The sequence below is a fragment of the Xenopus laevis genome, chromosome 2L (genome assembly GCF_017654675.1).
Source record: "Xenopus laevis strain J_2021 chromosome 2L, Xenopus_laevis_v10.1, whole genome shotgun sequence".
NCBI lineage: Eukaryota > Metazoa > Chordata > Amphibia > Anura > Pipidae > Xenopus > Xenopus laevis.
The window spans coordinates 147,812,037-147,836,112 of record NC_054373.1 but is presented as its reverse complement, the minus strand read 5'-3'; the positions used below and the strand labels follow the sequence as shown (position 1 = coordinate 147,836,112).

General features: G+C 38.4%; 1 protein-coding gene across 6 annotated transcripts in view; it reads left to right on the top strand.

Annotated features, from left to right (window-relative positions):
• The window catches only part of arhgap9.L (Rho GTPase activating protein 9 L homeolog), a 69,611-nt gene that overhangs the window by 20,289 nt on the left and 25,246 nt on the right, over window positions 1–24,076 (top strand). For 3 of the 6 annotated variants that reach the window (XM_041582536.1, XM_041582535.1, XM_018247462.2), the window contains 4 exons: window positions 1,272–1,499; window positions 20,116–20,286; window positions 21,655–21,759; window positions 23,019–23,080. In XM_041582536.1, coding sequence (XP_041438470.1) covers window positions 1,272–1,499; window positions 20,116–20,286; window positions 21,655–21,759; window positions 23,019–23,080 — 566 coding nt within the window. Of the gene's footprint in view, window positions 1–1,271; window positions 1,500–15,195; window positions 15,466–17,767; window positions 17,883–20,115; window positions 20,287–21,654; window positions 21,760–23,018; window positions 23,081–24,076 lie in introns of those variants that run through there. The other 3 variants (XM_018247463.2, XM_041582537.1, XM_018247460.2) reach the window with 3 other exon arrangements.

Genomic DNA, 24,076 nt, shown 5'->3' with positions numbered 1-24,076 from the left:
TTATAATGAAAAAAAGAGAAAGAAAAAAAAGAACCTTGTTTGTGACTGTATCAGATTCACCAGGCCTCTTCCCTTAATATTAGTCACAATGATAATGGTTATTTGTTTATATTTATTGTATAAGTTTAAATAGACAACCTTATCTGCTTAAATTACCCCACTTGATACTTTGTTATAAGTCTCTAGGATAAACTGATAACACCAGGTTATATGAATTGTGAAAATTACAATGTTGATTATTTTTGAAGTAAAATAGATTTAGCTTCATTACACAACTTCTGCTGTATAATGAATGAATATAACGTGCCTCGCGTAACATTCACCATAAAAAACCAATTGGAAAAAAAAATCAATTGGAGTTCTATATAGTATTGGCACTTATAATGGATTAACTTGACTGAAATCTAGCTATCAATTGTTTATGGTGCTGTGGGTTAACTCGGAATAAAATAAATAAACAACGAAAATGATATTTTTTCTTTTTATTTAAAAAGGTTTTTTTATGGTGAATGTTACACGAGGCACGTTATATTCATTCATTATACAGCAGGGTGAAGCTGAACCTATTTTACTTACCAAAAAGCAACATTGTCATTTTCACAATTCATATAACCTGGTGTTATCAGCTTATCCTAGAGACTTATAACAAAGTATCTAGTTGGGTAATTTAAGCAGATAAGGTTGTCTATTTAAACTTATACAATAAATATAAACTAAGTAACCATTATCATTGTGACTAATATTAAGGGAAGAGGTCTGGTGAATCTGATACAGTCACAAACAAGGTCCTTTTTTCTTTATAATCGAATAACACTCCTTAGGTGGCTGTAGAGTATTTATTTATTTTAAGAGTTAATTTTCTTCTCTTAAATAAAAGGCGTCGTGTTTATTGTCATTGTTTTATTCCTTTTTTTTTCTGGATTCAGCTGGTTGGCATGATCATTTAATTAGGAACTTCTCACTGCCCAAACTGTAACTCATGTAAATTTTAGTAAGAGTTTATTGCTGTAACAAGTACAATATTGGAATGTATGGGACATTCAGTGCTATAGTAAAAGAAGTACAATGTTGGAGCTTACAATGTAGCATATACAGCAGAGTATGTATGTCCCTCAGTATTTAGTGCACAAACTGTAAGTGGTGTTGCCACCCCGCAATAGTAGCCGCTTGTTCTTGTGTCATGTATAAATGACATTTGGCATGTTTAAGTAATAAATGCATAATATTCACATCCTACCCCATGGCTAATATTGCTTATTAATTATGCTAAGGTGAGCTTAGCGAAACCAATGCAGGAAAATCCAGTGTATAGTAACCTAGAGGACATGAAGATGGGAAAAGGTATTCCTCCCAGCCCCAACCATCCTCCTGTCCACATGATTGACAACTGGGAGTGCCACTTTGACCCTCTCTCAGGCAGAAACTTCTACATCAATACAGAAACCAAGGAGAAAACCTGGAAACCCCCCAGGAAAACAAGGGACCAGACCCCTGTACTGGTAGGTACTATCTGTTTTATGCTGAGACAAAGGACTTGTGATTAATGTGATTAATTAAGTCGTGTATGGATTGTATGAAGCTATGTATGTAAGTTTGCATCTCACGGTATTGGTCTGGCTATTAGTTTCTCTCTTTCTGTTTAAAGTGCACTTGTCCTTCTATGTGCTTCCATCAATAGGTAAATACTGTGTAAATACTTATGGATTAGCCAAAAGTAATTGCCTTTCTTCTTACAAACATAAGGGAAAATATAATAATATTTGGGGATGGAAAAATATTTGCAGTGTGTAATTGTATGCCATTGCGGGAACAAATTTTCCTTAGTGCAAATCTAATACAGGTATGGGACCTGTCAACCAGAATGCTTGGAACCGGATAATGCATCTTTCTGTAATTTGGATCTCCATATCTTAAGTCTACTAGAAAATCATGTTAATGTTAAATAAACTCAATAGGTTGGGTTTGTCTCCAAGAAGGATTAATTATATCTTAGTTTGGATCACGTGCAAGGTACTGTTTTATTATTACAGAGAAAAAGGAAATCATTTTATAAAATTTGGATTATATGGATAAAATGGAGTCTATGGGAGACAGCCTTTCCATAATTTGGAGCTTTCTGGATAATGGGTTTCCCTATAACAGATCCCATAGCTGTATAGCTTTTACGAACTGTTTACCAACCACTTCCACAGTGGAAGAAAGATTGGGAATTTTATCGTTTGTGCCAGTGAGCTGTGTATGTAATAAAAATTCTTACTGAAAAAATAGCTTGCTTGCTCCAAAAGATTACGGCACCTTCAAACATGCATTACAATTCACAATGTGATAAGAATCTAACGAAAGAATATTACATTGTGAAATGTGGATTTTTATTCTTATTTGTGCCATTTTTGCGACTTCTATTACATTTCCACCAGAGACATCACATGGTCAACACCAGTCATTACGATTGTTATGATAAAAGAAATGATGCCTAGTTTGCAAGAAGACTAAAGTCAAGTGTTCAGTTTTAAGATAAACCACATACACATACCATTCAGTACTGCAGCAACTTATTCGAAAAGCTAGCTCAGCAGAAATTATTTTCCACCATAGCTACAGCTACATGGTAGTTATTTTTATGTAAAAGGTAAGGTAACCAAGGAAGCCACACTTAAAGGGCATTACAATTCATAAAATTAGAGCTCACAACAGGAATATTCACCCACCTTATATTCATTCCTATGGGATTTTTAGAAGCGTATTTATCAAATGGTGAACTCTAACTTTCACCCATTAATGAAGACGCTTATAACAATCCCATGTGAGTGAATAAAAATCGGGTGAATTTTTCTGTGGTGAGCTCTAATCTCACATAAATCTGCACCTTAACTTCCTGCTTTTTTTGTGGTTAGCCCTTTACAACTACATATAATATCTTCTTGTGAATGTGGTTCCCATAACCCTGATGCATATATAGTAATTGATGTGTTATCTGCACATTTATTTGATAATTGGGTGCACTTGTTTAATTTTCTAGATATCTATGTATTTGCCTTTCTGTCTGTCTGCTTTGGTTTGGTGCTATTGTTATAAAAATATGCAGCAGCGTTGTTAAAGGGTAAGTAAACTCAAGGCTAATGAAAGCAAACATAAGTACATTCAATAAATTCATTGAAAAATGTATGTGGTTTTTAAGTTATTTGCAAAATGCAGCTGAAAGCAATTTCCTCTCTCAAAACAATGTATCAGAAGTCAGTTCCCCTTGAAGTCTTGTAAAAACTGGCATCTGTTTCATTGTTTCAGGAAGTCAGAATCAGTAGTGCAGGCTTTTGTAGGCAGGTAGCGAGGTTTTGTGTTCATAACCCTTTTAAACTGATGAGCAAGTATTTCAAGTGCAAAATTATCAGTCAATAATTATAAAAAAAAGAATTTTGATTACTCTGGAAGTGTTTATGCACATCAGTTTCTATCATGTGTGCTTAGAACCAATCACGATGGGCAAAAAATTGATTTGACAAATCGGTATTTCCTGAACAAACTAGAACAATCACTGATCTACCCATCAGTTGTTGTAAAAAGCTACTCCAAAGTAATTGTGTTGCTGATAAACATGACTTTTGCAAACATGACGAAGCAGCGCATGTGCCTTCCCCCAGGCGATTTTCATAGCTGGCGGAGGGAAGGGGTAAGGCGTTCGGGAGATTGTCACCTGAGGAAGAGGAGATTTGTCGCTGGGGCGACTAATCTCATCTAATCTGCTTGTGTGGCCAGACCCTTAAAATGTCTAGGCCCATGTTACACTTCATACCATTCAGCACATGTACTGATACATTTGCCTTCTCAGGCCCAGGCAGGTGAGGGGTAGGTCACTAGTGTTGTACTACTGGGATTTTCTACATTCAAAAGGGCAAATTCACTAAAGGGTGAATATTCAACAGCGACTGCTTCGCACACTTCTCGCCACATCGCCAGGCTCAAATTCGCTACCACTACGCTAATTCACTAAAATTTGAAGTTGTGTCTCAAATTTTTGCCGAACACTGGCAAATTTTCGCTAAAGTTAATTTGGCAGTGCGAGTGTTCATTTGTGCCAAGCGAAACTTCCCTAGCACTCTTATGCTTAGGTTAATTTGAATAGGACGGGTACCTAAAAGTCATATGGACGTCTTTATTAGTAATGTTGGCCACTATTTAAAACAAATGTCCTATGAGCCATAATAAAGACAGAAGAGATCCTCTAATGCCCTAGACATGAGCCCACCATTAAACAAATGTGACATGCCCCTCAAATTAGTTAAAAAAATTTGTTCACACATAAGTCTTTAATAGTTCCGACTTTCGGAGGCAATCCCAATTTAAAAAAAGAAAAGTTGCCAGCGTTTTTTTTAAAACTTTAATGCATTTCATACAGGATCTGATGTCACTGACATAAGATTGAGGAAGATGTAGCTTCATCTTATCAGTTTGCCAGAACTGAGGTGGCGAAGTAAACTCTGGCGAAAGAAGTAATGTTCTGTAAAATACGCACATTCTCCGAGTAACAACCATTCACCAGAGCAAAAAGTCGACTGGCGATAGAGTGCGACGGTCTCTTTCGGTAGCAAATTGTCCTCTATGCCTGTTAGTGAATTGGCGATGTCCCTGCGGATGTGATTTCTGGTGAATTGACGCTAGCGTTGGCCAGTTCGTCCTATAGAGAATCTGCCCCAAAGAGCTGAATTTCTTTTTAAAAATGGAAAACTACACTGGGCTTTTTTGCCCCTGGTAACATGCCATATAAATTACATTTTTCACCTTGCCTAATTGCAGAACAGTCCCTGCTGCTTGGTTTGTTCACCTTTAACTCTCTGCTTTTGCTCTTACATACTATATTAGGTTTTTATTCACGTTTGCAGTTTTATACAGAACTAGCAAATATGCCCTGTTTAGAGAACAGAAAATTAATTAAATTTATTCTGAAAGTTTTTCTAAAAAGTCTTCTGCCTTCTTCTCCCTCCTTTCTAGTGCTCTCCCAGGGGCATAACTACAAAGGAAGCAGACCCTGGGGGGTCCAGGGTGTATAGGGGGCTCCATGAGCAATTTCAACATATATTTGTAAAAAAAGGACAACCTTTATGCTGGGGCCCTAAAATTAGTTTGCTGTGTGGCCTAGTAACATCTAGTTACGCCACTGTGCTCCCCCTTTCATGTCTGTGTGGCTGGGGCAGAGTGTCCTATATGCTTAAATGTGTATGAGGGTATTTGTGAGGAAAATTTGTTTAGGACAAGAGACAACGGGCATCTTCATCTGTAAAACCTGAGCTTTTCAAAGCAGGCAGTCCTATATATGACTACTCCTTCATTTTTAGCCATGTAATTTTATTAGATGAGTAACTGTGATAAGAATAAGGAATAAAGGGAGCAGAAGGTCCAGACTGAGAATTAAAATAGGCCCTGGCATTTCAGGTACACAGAGGCCCAAACAGCCCCCACCAGCCCATTAAATACTGACTTTCTATGGGACCTTATAGCAGATTGCCAGTCCGGGCCTGGGGAGCAGGTAAAAATAACTTTTTGAAGAACCTATATTCAACCAGGACCATTAGTATTCTGAACTGTCAAGAACAATTATCATCTCGTGATTAGGGTTGCCACCTGGCCGGTATTTTACCGGCCTAGCCGGTAAAACACCTGCCAAGGCCGGGGCCGGTATTACAAATTTACCGGCAATGTAGCTGCTGGTAAATTTGTAATACCCTTAAAAAGACCACCTCGGCCAGCCCCCAATCCCCTGTAAACTTACCTTGTCCTTTGGTTCTTGTCCTGGCCGCGCCGTGGCCCCGCCCCTTTGAGGCACAACCCCGTCCCTTTGACGTCACACCACGCCCCCTTTTATGTACCCGCCCCCACCAGCCGGGATTTTTTTTGCCAAAAGGTGGCAACCCTACTCGTGATACCAGTTTTGTACCTTGAACTTTAATTTACAGTCTGTGTGCCATTGAACATGCACTTTGAGGGCCTGTTTGCCACGTATCTTATTCCTTTATATTTGCTGTGAAGGAACAGGTTCTTTCTTGCATTGTTTTGCTCATTGGGGCAGCTTCGGCTACTTGCAGTTGCGGTTCATGTGTATTTGCATGCATGTATTATCCAGTCTGTGGCTGACAGAAATGATCGAATCACAGGAGTACATATGCATGCTCATTTGTGATTGCAAACAATAATTCGATGCCTCAAAATTATGAAAGTCAGAGTGGGTTCCCTCCTACAAAGTTTGCCTTCCCTGCACAATGCAGGGAATGTCAAAGCTACACATAGTCGAAGTTCCATGCAGTACAACTAAGTGGTAGCAACTGAACCTCTGCTTTTCTTAACCTGAAGTTTTGACTATAAGGAGGGGCAGGGCAGAAGTAATTTGCACTCCAGAAAGGCTCTAATTTATATTTCAGCTGCCTTACATGCCGAAATACAACTCCCAGCAGTATTCTTTGTTGTAAGTCAACGGTAGTTGGAGAAGCCCATGCATGAATGAGTACCTTATGCTCTCTCCACAGAGCTGAAGAGACTCAAGGATGTGATCAGTGGCATAGCTAAGGCCTACCAGATATATAGCCACGACCCTTACAGAGTCATCTCATCTTGAACAGAGACTATTTTTTGCATGGGATGAGCTAGGAATGAAAACAGTAGAAATTGGCTCCCCACTCAATAATAATTGGCAATGACATTACCCTTACCTATAACATAACAGGGGTCCAGGCATGGCCTTCCTTATCTGTTGCCCCTAGGCCGCCAGGTCCTAGAGCCCGCCGATTTTGTCACGCAACACCTTCATTTGTGGCCTTGCTAAAAATCCGGGCCTGCAGGGGTCATTCCCTGCGGCACAAGTGCTAGTGGGCTACGGGGCAGAGAAGCCTTTTGGGTAATGTAATAAAAGGCGCTACGTTTGCCCAGGAGCAGTAACCCATAGCAACCAATCAGCAGGTAGCATTCACTGGTCACCTGTTTAAAAACAAATCCTCTAATTGGTTGCTATGGGTTACTGCTTCTGGGCAAACTTAGTGCCTTTTACTACATTACATCCCCCACTCCGACCCTAACCAATATAACACTAAGTTATGCAGTCAGCACTGTATATATCAGGGGTGAAAAGGAGGGGTTGTTTATACAGAGCTGATTATATTTAGATGAACTTTTACAGCTTATTATGGCGGTGTTAGTAAGTGTGAAACCAAAGCAATTCTCCTTTACTTCACTATCATAAAAGAAACAAGACAATATCAAGACAATTTTTATACCTATATCCCTATCAAGTAATTTACACAATGCCCAGACTTCGAATGTGACATAAATACCCCAGGAAAACCAGGAACAACCTCAATATGCAAAGTCAATCAAACATACAAAAGATTATAGTCCTTTGTTATTGGTAAACATATTTCACCACATCTGATGGTACATATACTATTCCAAAAAAGATATTTTATGATATATGGTACAAAACATGCTCAATGGTAAAACTTCTTCCTGTGCGTGGGGTATAAAGAAATTTCCTTTGATATTACTATTACACTAGTTCTTGTGACCACAATAAAGGCCTTTTCACCTTGCGACTGGGGTGCTGCAACATACAGAATATATTTTAAGGAGTGCAATAATTATGTGCTCTATTTACAGTTTTTAGCTCCACCCGGGCAAGCTAGTTGTTTTATAGAGAATGCACATAACTAAGACCAGTGGCACATGGGTATTTCTTTGGGATGTATGAAATCCAGGATCCAGTTTGGCATACAGCCAAATCCCAGGGTTTAAATTGACCAAATCTTCAAATTCTGTATCCAAACTCTTGGGAGGCCTATTTATTAAAATTCAAATTTGTGTACTTTTAGAGTTTTTTTCAACCATGACTAAACTTACATTTTAAAAATGCCTATTTATTTATTAAAATCCAAAATCTAAAAAGCAAGAATACAAAAATAAGAATACAAAAATCCTAATCTTTGCAAGATTTTTTGCGCAAAGAAAGAATTTACAGTTTGCAAAGCACAGCCCCATTGACTTCTGCGTGACATCACCAGCTTTCACAGAAGTTTTGTATTAGAGTTTTTTGTGGTTTTAACACTAAATAAATATCACATTTATTGTGGTTTAGAGTAATTATTTAAATACATGATTTTTAGTGCTAAAAAGTTTGATGCAGGGAAATGAAAAAAATATGAATGTAAGAAAATCGTCCCCACGGTGTTGTGAGTTTAAAGCTCTGGAAAACTGAATGGGAAAATTGCCTGTTCATAGAAGTGCATTTTTCTCAAATGTTGGGTCACATGAGCCAATTAAGAGACAAAGTTCTGTCTTTTGCTTAAACACTTCCTCCTGTTACAGTTAAGCTGGCCATAGACATAAAGATCCAATCGTACGAATTGAGGATTCATACGATCGGATCTTTGCGTCTGTGGCCAGCTTTAGAGCTGTAGTATTTCTGGTCAGGTGATCTCTGACGCAGCACAGAGACCATCACGAAATGTTGGCTCAAGGCAAGAGATGTAAAAGGGCAGTATTTACTTAAATATATAGACCAGTTTGGTAAGATTCTTTAATATGCCACTTAATATGAAATAAAATATCTGTTGCTTAAGTGTTCATTTTGGGGGTATAGATTTCCTTCAAAGGGATTCTGTCATGATTTTAACGATGTATTTTTCATTTCACTGTTTACACTGCAAATAATTAAATCTACAATATAAAATGTAATTCCTGAGCCAGCAAGTGTATTTTTTTAAGTTGTAATATTGGTGTGTAGGCAGCCATCTCAGGTCATTTTGCCTGGTCATGTGATTTCAGAAAGAGCCAGCGCTTTAGGATGGAACTGCTTTCTGGCAGGCTGTTTCTCCTTCTCAATGTAACTGAATGTAACGCAGTGAGACCTGGATTTTACTATTGAGTGTTGTTCTTAGATCTATCAGGGAGCTGTTATCTTGTGTTAGGGAGCTGCTATCTGGTTACCTTCCCATCAGGGTCGGACTGGGGGGCCCGGGCCCACCGGGACTACTGGCCAGGGCCCCTTCCGACCCCCCCTGCCCCCCATTGTGATGCATCGAGTGCGCGCACACAAAGGCGCCACTCGGCGCACCAGCGTGAAGGCGCCTAGGTGCCTGGCGCATGCGCAGAAGGCGCTGCGCTGATCGGCGCTGCGCCGATGGCGCTGCGGGAGGAAAACTTTTTTTTACAGATCTCTGGAGAGGTGTCTGGCCCGGCGGGGGCCCATTAAGGGTCGGGGCCCACCGGGTATTTTCCCGGTGTCCCGCCGGGCCAGTCCAACACTGCTTCCCATTGTTCTGTTGTTAGGCTGCTGGGGGGGGTATGACATCACTCCAACTTGCAGTATAGCAGTAAAGAGTTAATGAAGTTTATCAGAGCACAAGTCACATGACTTGGGCAGCTGGGAAATTGACAATATGTTTAGCCCCATGTCAGATTTCAAAATTAAAAAAAATCTGTTTGCTCTTTTGAGAAATGGATTTCAGTGCAGAATTGGAGCAGCACTATTAGCATTTGGATTTTTTTTTCCCATGACAGTATCCCTTTAAAAGGTTCTAAACATTAATGAAGGGATTGGAGTGTACACGTGTGACAGTAAGGAATTACATGCATTTTAGTGGCTGCATTTTTGTCTTTGGTTTATCATTAGTGGACGTGTAATAATTAAGTTACCTGCGGATTTAATTTTCTTAGTGCCATTTCCTCAAATCTTTGTTTACATTAACTTCTTGTGTTTGTTTGAGGTAAGAAATACCGGTTTTACAACAAGTCAGTTTTGTAATTCTGTTTACCCCCATTCATAGAGTATTGCCATATTAAGCATTGCGGTAGGAGTGCACACTTATCATGCTGTTAATTTAGTTGGTACAAGTGGCTCATTCATTGTATTGTTTAAGCTTAATGTACAAAAGGATGCACTTCTCTTGAATCTCTTCACATATTTTCTTCATTTAACAAGCAATTGTTTTTGTTTTTGTTTTGAGTGTGCAAACATTTAGATTTAGTATTGACATTGGTTACCTTTGGTAGGGGTAACATCTGTTTTTGCACCTCTTGCCAATTTTTGAAAATTTTGGTGTGCCCTCCATCCATTATTAACTTCATTTAACAAGCATAAAGCAAGTGGAAAATCAGCTCAATCTTCAAAGGCAGTTGTGCAGGAAGGAAACTATTGTGTTAAAGAGCCAGAAACACAAAATGGAAACACCTCAAATGCCTGTACATATAATGCCTACTTAGCCTGCACTCTACAAGTGCCTTTATCATTTTTAGAAAGTGTTATTTCCTTTTTTGGACCCAGGTCTGAGAATAATGAGGCCCTGTAGAATTAATTCATTTTGGGACTTTTGGGACAAGTAGTATTCCATTTTAGAGAACAGTGGTGCCATTGAAACTAGGAACCCATGAAATCAATATTAATGAATGTGTATAGCCACCTGTGTTTGGAGACTGGAGGCCTAAAATGCAAAGTTATTGGCAGGTGGGTTCAGATGGCACATGAAATAGGATGAGGGTTGCACTCCTTATTAAGGGGCAGATTTATCAAGGGTCAAAGTGAATTCAAGGGAATTTTCGAAGTAAAAAAATCTGAAATTCAAAGTAATTTTTTGGATACTTCGACCATCGAATATTATACTACAACTTCGAATTTACTTTGAATTCGATTCAAAGTAAAAATCGTTCGAATATTCGACCATTCGATAATCGAAGTACTGTCTCTTTAAAAAAACTTCCACTTCAATACTTCGCCAAATTAAACCTGCCGAAGTGCTCTGTTAGCCTAGACCATTTTTCTAAGTCTTTACATATCGAAGTAAAATCGTTTGATCGTACGCTAAAATCGTTCGAATCGTTCGATCGAATGATTTTACTTTGATCGTTCTATGGCCAAATTCGGTGAAAAATCCTTCGACTTTGATATTCGAAGTCGAAGTATTTTAATTCGCTGTTCGAATTTCGAAGTATTTTTTACTTCGAAATTCGACCCTTGATAAATCTGTTCCTAAATATTGGATGTAGATGCATGAAAAACATACCATCCAACTTTATCAGATCTGACTTTACATTATAGCAATGGGGATCAGATTTTGTAGGATCCAACAAAATCTTGTGCTGTTGTGAGGCAAGATCAGAAAAAAATCTGACCCACAAAATCTGTTCAAAATCCCCCTTGTAGTTTAAAGCTGGCCATAGATGTTGAGATTTTTAAAAGACCTGATCATCATCGTGAGACCACGATTATTTCGGAACGATCGTACGAATTGTCCATCAACTAAAAAGACCAATTTGACAGGTAAACAAAGGGGAGCTGCCTGCTTGGCCCTGCAAACATAGATAGATTGCACTGGGACCGACAAAGATTTTTTAACCTGGCCGATCAATTTCCTGACAGATGTCGGCCGAAAAATCGCAAGTTGTGCGATCGTTCGAATTCCAAATCTTTACGTATATTTAACCTTTGTACACACATTACTTTTCAAAGCATTTGGTACACGTTTGAGTATACCTAAGTGCATTAACTTTCTTTTTATTTTGCCTTGTTCTAGCCACACATTTATTTTAGAACTTTAAAGTTTCATTGCATTTTTCTTTAATGCCACATGCTGCATTTATTAAAAAAACTAGTAAATTATAGTAGATGTTTAAAGGGGTTGTTCACCTTCCAAACACTTTTTTTCAATTCAGTTGTTTTTAGATTGTTCCCCAGAAATAAATAGGGGAATGTAAAGCGCAAAACAATTTGTGCCGATAAGACTAAAAAGCCACATCCCGCAATGTAATATTGTTCCTTAAACTGTTAGTGCATTGCGAATTGTTATTGCGCACTCTTAAGAAGTGCTTGAAGGTGTCGTAATCTTTTGGAGCAAACGACTTTTTCAGTAAGACGTTTTATTACATTGACTTGCGCATTGTCGCAAACTATCTTCCAGTCTTCCACTGTCGGAAGTGGTGGCCAAACAGTTTCCAGGTTCGCAAAAGCTATATTTAATTCGTGCAAAGCAAAATTTGTTCGCGCAAAGGCATAAATTTTCGCATTGCGAATAGTTTTTCTGTTAGCGACTTATATTACATAGATTGGAAAAAGTAATTATTTCTTGTGATCCATCTGAAAACAACTAGTTGTTTGAAGGTGAACCACTGTGTAATAATACCTGTGCGGCGGGGTCGCCCGCCACTACATCGGCGGGGACGCCCGCCGCACCATCCTGTCCTCTAGCCGCGCCAGCGTGTATGCGCTGGCGCAGGCTCTTCCCTAAGGGCGCGCGCGGCGTGTTCCCTTGTATTTAAAGGCGCAGGCGCGCTGACGTATGACGTGTGCGCGCAAAGGCGAGAAATTCAAAAAGTATTTAAGGCCATTTTTTCCACAGCACCTTGCCCGTGATAGGATTTGTTCCTGGTGCTTCTGAGCTTAAGCTATTTTTGTCTGAACCTATTTGTGATTCCTGTTGTGACCCCTGCCTGGCTTTTGACTATTCTGACTTCTGGATCCTGACCCTTGCCTGATTACCCACTCCCTCTTCTGATTAACCCTTTGATTGACTACCCGGTTTGACCCAGCCTGTCTGACGATTCTCTTGCCTGCTCCATTTGTACCGTGACCTTCGGCCCCTCTGCTAGCCAGAACATCTTGCCTTGTACCCCTCGTTAAGTCCAGGTGGCACCCAAGTAAGCTGAGGGCTCCAACCGAAGCCCAACGGTGGTCACACTACTGGTGAAGCCAAGCCGAGACCAGGGTACTTGGCACCTGTTCTGGTATTGGGTGCCGGCCGTGACACACCCCTTTAATAAATCTGCTACCCAAAATGTTTTTTTTTTTTTTGGGTTCCTCAATCCAACATATTATGCTGGCTGCAAACAATCCTTTTATGATGTAGGTGGGCCACAGATTTTAGCTTGTCTAATTCCAATATAAGAAAAAAATAAAACATTTGTGAAAAGAAAACATCCACTTCACTCAATAAACAAGACATTAATGTTTCTAGATTGAGCTCTTTAGTTATTAAGTAGCTGGCATGTTGATTGAGTAGATTATTTACAATTGATTTGTGTTTCCTTGATGCAGCATGCTGTTGTTTAGCCTTTATCACACTGATAACCATGGAAAAATGTCATAATAGAAGCCCTTTTCCCTATGTCTGCCAAACACATAGATTCTGTGATATAGCAGACAGAGCCTCAAAGTGCCTGCAATGTTGAATTCACATTTGATTTAACTTTCAAGGATTCACTTCACTGGTAGCTAAAGTTTCTCCTGAGGCACATTCTCCTGTTGCACAACCCCATATGGAACCAGCAAAGGGAACTGTGTTCTTGGGTCTGGGAACAAATCATCCCGAAGTGAACACGTAGTAACAATGCTTTTATTTTGCAGTTTCCTACATTAAATTCCCTACAGGCCCCAGTGCTGTTCCTTACACATGCCAGTTCCAGGGGTCCTTCTGCAGTCTTCCACATAACATAAATTACACACATTTGACCAAATTTTACTTTCTTGCTTTATTTTGCACATAAACACATTTACACACAGGCAGCACAGGTAGCAAGTAAATACATGCACACACATACCAAAATCATCTGTTTGAATAATAAAAGAAAATGTAACACTCTAAGGGGCAAATTTATTAAGCTGCGACTTTTTCAGATCAGATCCAGTAGTGGAAAAAAAGCAGAACTTTTTCGAGATTTATTATGCAACAAAGCTGAGACAATTCCGAATATACTCCAGCTAAAACCTGTCAAAAACATGTAGAAGTCAATGGCAGATGTCTATTGTAACAACTGGAACATCTTTCCTGTACAAGTTTTTCAGAGGTTTTCGGATATTTTTGATGCTGGCTTTTGTGCGACAATACAGAAAAGTTGCAGTTTTCGCAACCTTCCAGCGCGTTTTCCTGTTTGTGCTTTTTCAGTGTGGATTTTTTAATAAATTTCTTGACATTCGTGGGTTTACAGAATGTGGGTTTAGTCGTGGTTTCAAAAACCTCTAAAACCAGTAAAATGAGAATGTTGATAAATTAATTTTAATAATGCAAAGGTTTCAAAGTAAATACATTGTCTGATCTGAAAAAAACAGCAGTATGTACTTTATATTTATTTGTGTTTCTGACTGTCAGGAAGATAAACTGTATATGAATAGATCAATATATAGATCACTAGGGTTATATATTTCTAAACTCATATTTTGAGCAGCATACACACTAAGACGGTTATTTATTAAAGTCAGAATGCCAAAAATTCTAGTTTTTTATACTATAACATCTGAATTTTTAGTGGAAAAAAACCCTAAAATTTTTGGAGATTTAGGGCTCTTACTGACGAGCAGTTGAAGCTGCGCTCCCCTGCGTTCCGTTTTTCTGCATTCAGCTGCAGGGGAGCGCAGGAATAGACGCATTAAGCTTTTTTCAATGAGGCTGTACTCACACAGGCGCGTGTAGGTGCTGAACGCAGGTTGAGACGCAACATGCTGCATTTTTCCTGTGTTCGGCGCCTACACGCGCCTCTGTGAGTACAGCCCCATTGAAAAAAGCTTAATGCGTCTATTCCTGCGCTCCCCTGCGGCTGAACGCAGAAAAACAGAACGCAGGGGAGTGGAGCTTCAACTGCTCGTCAGTAAGAGAGCCCTTATTATACCCCGAGGATGGAAAAAGTCAGAATCCGAAAATCAAGCCTCTCAGACCTACTGAGGTTGTATATAAGGCAATGGGAAAGGTCTTCCTTTTTTTTGGAAGTTTCTGACTTTTTGGGCAAAAATTCGGGAAAAAGCCCGGGAATCAAAGGATTCGGTAAAAAATTGTACGATTCAGATTTTCGCTAGATTTTTTTGTGTATGTCCTGATCCGATTATATTGTGCTTTTTAAATAATAAATAAGGTGGATTCTAGTTTGGTCAGATTTTCTTTCTTTACTGTAAATAGTTAGAAAAATTCGGATTTTGATAAATAAGGCCCTTCATATCTGGGGACTGTTTTACTTTAAATGCACCTGCAGACAACCAGCTTCTCACAATACATGCAAGAGAATGTTAGACCATCCCTTTTTGGACTGACAATTCTCTAAAAACAGCTTTACGTATTTGTATATAAAGAAAACACATATTGCGTTTATTTGTACACCATGCAAGCTGTTGGCAGCACAACAGACAAAGTTGGAATTCCAGCTATGATTTCTTGCCCTGCAAAGCCTTTACTCCCCAAATCTAAGCAGAGTATTATTTTCTCTGTTGCCTTTTATTTCAGTTCTCTGACACCTTTGCATTTCTCTATCTTCCTTCCTCATTCTACATGAAGAAGTTACAGCCCTCACCCCCCTCCTCTCAGTTCATTGCCAAGCCTGTTCTTTAGTTACCACACAACTTCCTTATTGCTCAGTGAGAGAATGGATCATGTAGAATATGTACCGGGACCCCAGCAGGGACACAAAGATGGCAGCCTCCTTGAGATCTTTCTGTGTTCAGGACCTGGATTTGTAAGTCTGCCCAGAGCAACCTCTTGTCATGTAAATAGTGAGGGCAGAATCCCATGCATGTTTGTTTGTCAAAGGTTACAACTGTGGGTTTTTTTTTAAACATGTATTAGCACAACTTTAAAGCCACCCATTTAAATATGTGTATAAAACCCCCAAAAAAAGGGGAGAAAATGAAATCTATTTATTTATAGTGGTATTTTTTTTCTCATGCAGCGCTGTTCTGTGTGTTTTGTTGTTGTATATGTATGAAAGGCAGTTAATTCTGGTTCAAGCTTCTGGTTGCTATTCTTAGGAAACTAAGGATCTAGGATCTTCACCTTTACTTATACATGGGATCTGTTATCCAGAATGCATGGGATCTGGTTTCCGGATAAGGGGTCTTTCCGTAATTTGGATCTTCATGTCTTGAGTCTACTAAAAAATGATGTAAACATTAAGGGGCAGATTTATCAAGGGTCGAATTTCGAAGTGGAAAATACTTTGAAATTCGTCCATCGAATAGAATCCTCCGACATTCGAATTCGAAGTCAGAGGATTTTATTCATCGTACAATCGTAGTACGATCGTACTCCGATCATACTTTGATCGTACGATTTTCCTTCAGATATAAAAAACATAGAAAATTGCTCTGGAAGGTCCCCATAGGCTAACATAGCACTTCGGCAGGTTTAAGTTGCCGAAGTATTGAAGTCAAAGTTTTTTTAAAGAGACAGTACTTCGATTATCAAATGGTCGAATATTCGAACGTTTTTTACTTCGAGTCGAAAAAAATTCGAAGTTCTAGTATCCTATTCGATGGTCGAAGTATCCAAAAAATTACTTCCATTTTTTTTACTTCAAAATTCCCTCGAATTCACTTCGACCCTTAGTAAATTTGCCCCTAAATAAGCCCAATAGCCTGGCTTTGCTTCCAATCCAGATTAGTTATATCTTAGTTTGGATCAAGTACAAGTTACCATTTTATTATTACAGAGGAAAAAGGAAATCATTGAAAAATAAATTGGATCATTTCATTAAAATGCAGTCTATGAAAAGTCTAAGAAAAAGCAAAATATTCAAAAAAATAAATAATGAAGAATAAAAATTGGTCATTCTATAGTATACTAAAAGTTATCTTAAATGTGACCCACTCCATAATCTTACTTTCATTTATACATTTGCATGGTGGCAACCAATATGACAAATGCTAAATCATATTTAAAAATGTGGATAAAATCGAGTCTATGTGAGACAGACTTTCTGAAATTCTGAGCTTTCTGAATAACGGTTAATGTATCCCAAACCTGTATTGGTTGATGTTCACCTTACACAGGCCCATGACCCTCCACCTGGACATTTGACAAGGCCCCCTGACAGCTACTTCTCCCTAACAAGCTCCTTCATTGTTATGAACAACTTCTGGGACCAGCCCTGTTTCCACTCAAGTTTATGTCCCTGCTCAACTTGCTCCACCTGTATTTCTTGCACATCTCCTTGCTCCACACGAATACTGTATTTAACATCAATTGCTCCTCAATAAATCTCCCCAAACAAGCATGCATTCCCCCCACCACTATCCTTTGGATTGCAGTTTGTATATATTTCTTTTAGCTATAAATTACATCCTGAAATAAAAATCCACTGTTTATATAATGAATATGACAACACCTAGGGGCAGATTTGATTAGAACGATTCGAACTATTTTAACGATCGATCAAAGGATTTTTATTCGATGTGTAAAGACTTAGAAAAATGTTGTAGAAGGTCCCCATAGGCTAACATAGCACTTCGGCAAGTTTAATTTGGTGAGGTATTGAAGTAGAAGTTTTTTTTAAAGAGACAGTACTTCGATTATCGAATGGTCGAATATTCAAACGATTATTACTTTGAATCGAACTCGAAGTAAATTGAAAGTCGTAGTATCCTATTTGATGGTCGAAGTATCCAAAAAATTTGCTTCAAAAATTCCCTCTAATTCACTTCGACCCTTAGTAAATCTGCCCCCTACTGTAAAATATGAGGATAAGTCACTTAGGAGTTCCAAGAGCATATCATGGTTTATACATGTCATGAAACTCTATGAAAGTCTTTTTATAACACACAATTTTTGGTTAGTCATGTAACAAAAATTGACATCACCTTGCACATTTTATAATTGATGATCACTAACCAGGATATTTAGGGCTCTTGTGTATTGTAGGTTTATAATATATGGTCATGGAACTCCTTGGTGACATCTAATATCATTGAGCAGGAACAGATAAACTGAAGCCAACTTGGGCTCTTCTAAAATGGTGGACTGGCCTTTTAAAGATAACTTGGCTCCAAAATTCAAAAGTCAGCGCTCCTTGGTGGTGTCAAACACCAGCGTCACTAGGGCCGGGAGCCCGGAAGTGCACGTCTGCTCACCGGCATTCGAGGAGAGATGCGCCGGGAGGTAAGGGACAGCAGCGATCTCCCGGCACGTCTTACAAGCACGGTGCATAATACAAGTTCAGTAGTAGAATGGAAAATACATCTGAACACATAATACAGAAAGTTTTTTTAAGTGGAACATACAGAGGGGAAGGTAGTTAATATAATCGGTTGCTTATTCATGCATTGCTCCACTCCCACCCTCGCACTTAGCTCCCCAAATCTAATTGCATCTTCTAAGTGACCCTTATGCCATATTTCTACTTTCTATTTCTACTTTCTAGGCAGCTGTCTATGCTGTCTTGTACTTTCTTGTTTCTTTACACTGATAAACATTTTCATGCTTAAATTCTCTTCTTCTCAGATTATTTTTTAAATGTTCTAGTTTTTCATAATCTCTTTCCACAGCTTGTGTTTTCCCATGTAATACAAACCTTCCAGTGAGCCTTGCTGGGTTACTGTTGTTGTGTAAGATTTGGTTCTGAATTCCTGGTGTAAATATCAAATAAAGCCTCAAGGCAAAGAGGACTTCCTTGCTAGATGTAATGGATATAGTGCTAATGTCCTTATTTCCATGAATAGTAGATAAAGATACGGCTCAGCTAATTTTACTTTTGCTCCTGCCTCTGGGCTCTGAGCCCTGATACCCTCAACTTGTTTTGCAGTGTCTGTTGCCCATAACGTTTTGTTTTCATGTTAAAAGGATTTTTGATCACATCTGTTTAGATGTATTATTATACTCTAGTCTACGAATACAATATTTTTATAAACATTTATTGAAACTGCTCATCAGTCATGGGACCCATACAGTGTATCTATACTTGTGGTAGCAATCAGGGAACACAATATAGTGGACCAGATAGGGGAGCTGGTCTAGGTTGATGGGGCCTACAAGGGCCAGGGCCCATTGTGTTTTTTCCTGGTGTCCCACTGGCCCAGTCAGTTCCTGCTGTTGGTGTAACTGCAATTATTGATTCAGGCCACTGTGGAAATCCTGGAGCTACTGCCTGGTTTTAATGAAAATAAATAAATAAATAAAAATAAATATTATATATAAATAGCAAGGAAGAAGGGTCCGCACACACAGGACTTACAAATCAATTATCGGTGTTTATTCAAATACGGGGAGACCTGATGTTTCGGTCACCAATCCAACCTTTCTTTGAGAAAGACTTTGAGAAAGGTCAGATTGCTGACCGTAATGTCAGGTCTCCCCGTATTTGAATAAACAACTAATTTGTAATAAGTCCTGTGTGTGCGGACCCTTCTTCCTTGCTACGTCCCTGTTTATGGAATCCAGTTTTTCTAATTCAAATGAAATTCGTTTCGAGTTTTCGGGTCAATTCAATTCGTTTATGGGAGTTTTAAAAAACTCACATGAATTTGAAATTCAACACTTGGGAGCAGATTTACTAAGGGTCGAAGTGAATTTTCGAATGTAAAAACTTCGAATTTTGAACTAATTTTTGAACTAATTTTTGGGTACTTCGACCATCGAATAGGCCTAAATTCGACTTCGATTCGAAGTAAAAAAAGTTTGACTTCGAAAATCGAGGTACTGTCTCTTTAAAAAAATTTAACTTCGACACCGCCACCTTAAACCTGCTGAATTGCAGTGTTAGCCTATGGAACCTTCTAGAGCCTATAGCCAACATTTGGCTAAGTTGAAGGAAGTCGAAGGAAAATCGTTCGTTCGATCGATGAAATCGGTTGAATAGTTTGATTCGAAGGATTTCATCGTACAATCGAACAATTTGACTTCAATCGAAAACAGCCAAATTCGATAAAAAAACTTTGATATTTGAAGTCGAAGTAATCCAATTCGATGGTCGAATTTCGAAGTTTTTTCCACTTCGAAATTCGACCCTTGATAAATCTGCCCCTTGATAAATGTGCCTCCAAATCTATCTGAAGTTAGTATGAAAGCTTAGCGGTTTAGTGGGCCTTATTGTACATTGCATTTAAGGTAAGATTCCACAGAGGAGTTACTAAATGCAAATATCTACATATCTAAAATGCTGTGCTAATGCTATGGAGTTTTTATTTTGAAAATAAATCTATGGGCAACATAAAAGCTTTTCAGTATTCTGGCCTTTTTTAGGCTACTCGCCTAGTTGTTGTTTCTTTGTACTATCTCTAGTAAAAGTAGCAGTAAAACACGCAACTCCACCAAACTGCAATATGTAATTGAAAATGCTTTATCAAAAATATTGAAACACAATAAAAAAAGTCTCCCCATGTTTTCTTGTTTTCAGATCAGTGACCTTCCATTGGAGCAGAACAGCATAAGCCCACTAAGCAGCTCACTCTCGTTTAGCAGCCTTCACAGTATAAGTAATGATGGACAATTGGATGGGGAGGAGTCTCCGCTACAAAAACTCACCTACACCAAATCTATGATCCTGTCTAATTCAAGAGTTACAAGGGTAAAAGAACATTATTGCATAATTATTTACAAACATAGTGTGAGATTTTAGCCTGCCATGCACATGATGGAAAAACAATTCCATCCTGTGCATGGTCTTAAATTATATCTGTGAGCATGGAGTGAGCATGAGTGCAATACTTTATGGTACCAACTCCCTAAAACCTGACCAAAAGGCACTAAGTATAAGGCTGCATTGTACCTGCAGTTATTATACCTTGCACTGGATTCTTAAGGTGGCTAAAGACTCCAAGATCCGCTCGTTTGGTGACATCACCAAACGAGCGGATCTTTCCCCGATATGCTACTAACGGCATGGCTATATCGGGGGTAATCCGACCATTTCGGCCGTATGGTCGAACGATTGGATTACCATACGCCAAGGGGCTCCGATGGGTCGGTCGGGTAAAAATAAAACCTTCCCGATCTATATTGTGGCCAGATATCGATCGGGAAGACCCGTCAGAAGCCCCCATACACAGGCAGATAAGCTTTCAAATTGGTCTAAACGTCAGCTTTATCTGCCCGTGTATGGCCACCTTTAGAGGCAAGTTGCAGGCTGTATCAAATTACCTTATACCTCTTTATTTTCAAGCACTTGCAGCAAGGGATTTGATAAACTGTCCCTTATATGCCATGAGCTTCACAAGGCTGCAATTTATGGTGGAAATGCCAATGCCAGAATCAGCTTTCATCCAAGGCCAACGCGCTTTAATGCATAAACTGGTGTATAAGTGGTACAAACCTTAGACACCCGAACAATGGAAATACGTAATATTATTACATGTGTCTTACATGTGTCATTTTTAACCTGTTTTCCTACATCTGAATGTCTTTATGTTTGGAGCAAAACAGCCTTAACATGAGATGAATATTCTTTATTGTTATAAAAAACTTTTGAATATTTGATTTTCCAAGATGATAATGCCCCATATGTTCCCTTTAAATTAATACTGGTTTCCTCACTTCCAAGATTCACTCAAACACCTTCTAGGAACTGGGCAACCTCTAAACATCTAAATATTTTTGCATTTTTATGGGAGAGCAGAGTGCTTAGTATTTCTACATCCTTAATCTCTCATAGAACAGGAGGTATTCTGTTTAAAGAATAGTCTAATTAACCAGTAACACACAGTTCAGAACTTGCATGACAGCATTCCAAGCAATGAAGAAGGACTGAAACTTGTTCTGCACACAAAGGGTGGCCCTACTCTTTAATAGGTATTTGTTATGAATACATTGTTAGATGACTGTTATTTTTTCTGTCTGTGTATGTACGGTATTTGTATTTGTTTAGTGATTTGCTGTTCTGTTCACATCGGCTGTGGCTAAAAGTTTTCTCACTATATAAATGTAATTTCCTTTGCAGTCGAACCATAGGAGGAACCTCTCACAATCTAATGTTGACAACTATAGTCATACACCTTCAGAACTGCAAAGGGTCCCATCGGTGACTGTCCTGGATATTCCCCATGTAAGACTAATTCCTTGCTCTAGAGTGCTCTAGAATAGTTTAACTGCACATATTGCCTAAGACAATCCAAAGGCTGTAAATGAACCTAATACTGTAACTACAAACCAATAACACTGCAACACAGTAATGTACTTCATTTGGTTTTGCCATATAGGAAAACTGTTGGGTGGAAATGATGTTAAATAAACCCTTATATATTAAGTAGCTATTTATTTTCCTTTACACCAACAGCAAATTATTTGGTCATAGATTATTGTGTGCCTATAGCACTCTTTCTTACATATAATTCAGCTAAACTGCCTGGCCAAATCTCAGCGTTAAATTGCTTATATTAAAAGCAACTGGTCACAAAGGATGAGTTATATTTGTAATGTGGAACAGGACACAGCTCCAACATATTTTTTGCAGTATTTCCAGAACATGTTTGACACCCAGTTGTTGAAGTACTTGTGCCTTATAGCAAAACTCTAACACACTAAAGGGTAGAGGGCAGCAGTCCTGCTCAGAGTATATATTTCAATACTCTACAGCAACAAATCACTAAAACCGGATAACCTGAATCAGAAGTGTCCTCATGCTGTCGTTATATAAAGAGCAGATGGGAAAATAAACTGAAGGTTGTTTTGAAAACAATACAATTCTCAATTGATTTAGGGGCAGATTTATCAAGGGTCGAATTTCGAAGTTAAAAATACTTTGAAATTCGACCATTGAATTAAAATACTTTGCATTAGAATATTGAATTCAAACTTTTTTTCATCAAATTTGGCTATTATGCAGTCGAAGTAAAATCAAATGATTAAATCCTTGGAATCGAATGATTCGAAGGATTTCAGCGATCGATCGAACGATTTTTCTTCGACTTCAAAAAACTTAGAAAACTGCTCTAGAAGGTCCACATAGGCTAACATAGCACTTCGGCAGGTTTAATTTGGAGAAGTATTGAAGTCAAAGTTTTTTTAAAGAGACAGTACTCAGATTATCGAATGGTCGAATATTCAAACTATTTTACTTCGAATCGAATTCGAAGTCGAAGTCGTAGTATGCAATACGATGGTCGAAGTATCCAAAAAATTACTTCTAATTTCGAATGTTTTTACTTCGAAAATTCCCTTGAATTCACTTCGACCCTTGATAAATCTGCCCCTTAAAGTTCAGAAATAATTTTCCATGAATGGTTTTATTTGTGGATCTTTATAGAAAAAGACTACAGCTACAGAATTCATTGCGACCATATAGCTGTAACCTTCATTTTTCAGGAGGTGGAAAAGGCAAGCCAGTTAAACAAGACGAAAATTGCTGAAGGTGGAAGGAAGCTGAAGTATGTATTTGATATTTGTAGCAACATTACTTACCTGATTTCCACACTAAAACATCCATCAAGTGAGAGGCAATTTTATGGGATCTCCTGCCTAAAATGCTTTGGGTCTGGTGGTCCTTAGAATAAAAGTCTCACCATAATATGAAACACTATGCCTTAAATCTATTCACTACATTTTTAAACATAAAAGACCAATATGTTTCTTAATGTTGACTAATGCTGGCTTATGTGCCATTAAGTAGATGGTACTGATTTGTTATTACATAAAAAGTAACTACAGTAAGTCAAAAATAAAGGTTAATAAAGAATTTTATTTAAATAAAACACAATGGCAAATTGCATCACAATACCAGGGACCCATGTATTACAGAGTTCTGAATAATAGACTCCATACCTGTCTACTGTCTTCTCAGTATTATATACTATTCCCTGTATAATATAATACAGGTATGGGACACAAAATCCAAAAACCCATTAGCCAGAAAGCACCAAATTAGAGAAAGGCTGACTCCCATAGACTTCATTTTATCCAAATAATCCACATTTTAAAAAATGATTTCCTTTTTCTCTCTAATTATAAAACAATCTTTGTACTTGGTCACATGACCAGGGGCAGCTGGGAAACTGGCAAAATGTCTAGCCCCATGTCAGATTTCAAAATTGAATATAAAAAAATCTGTTTGCTCTTTTGAGAAATGGATTTCAGTGCAGAATTCTGCTGGAATAGCACTATTAACTGATGCGTTTTGAAAAAATGATAATCAAATCAACAAGCAAAACAGCATAAAATTTTTTTGGGGGCAGGCCAGTTTCTGGTTTATAGGGGCTGTGAAACGTAAGGTGACTGTTCGGATTCGGTTTGACCAGGAACTTGGATTCGGCTGAATCTGAATCTGCTGAAAAAGGAAGAATCTTAGTCGAATACCAAACCTAATCCTGGATTCGGTGCATCCCTATTGTCAATAACTAAAGCTGCGTATATACTGTATTTAGATT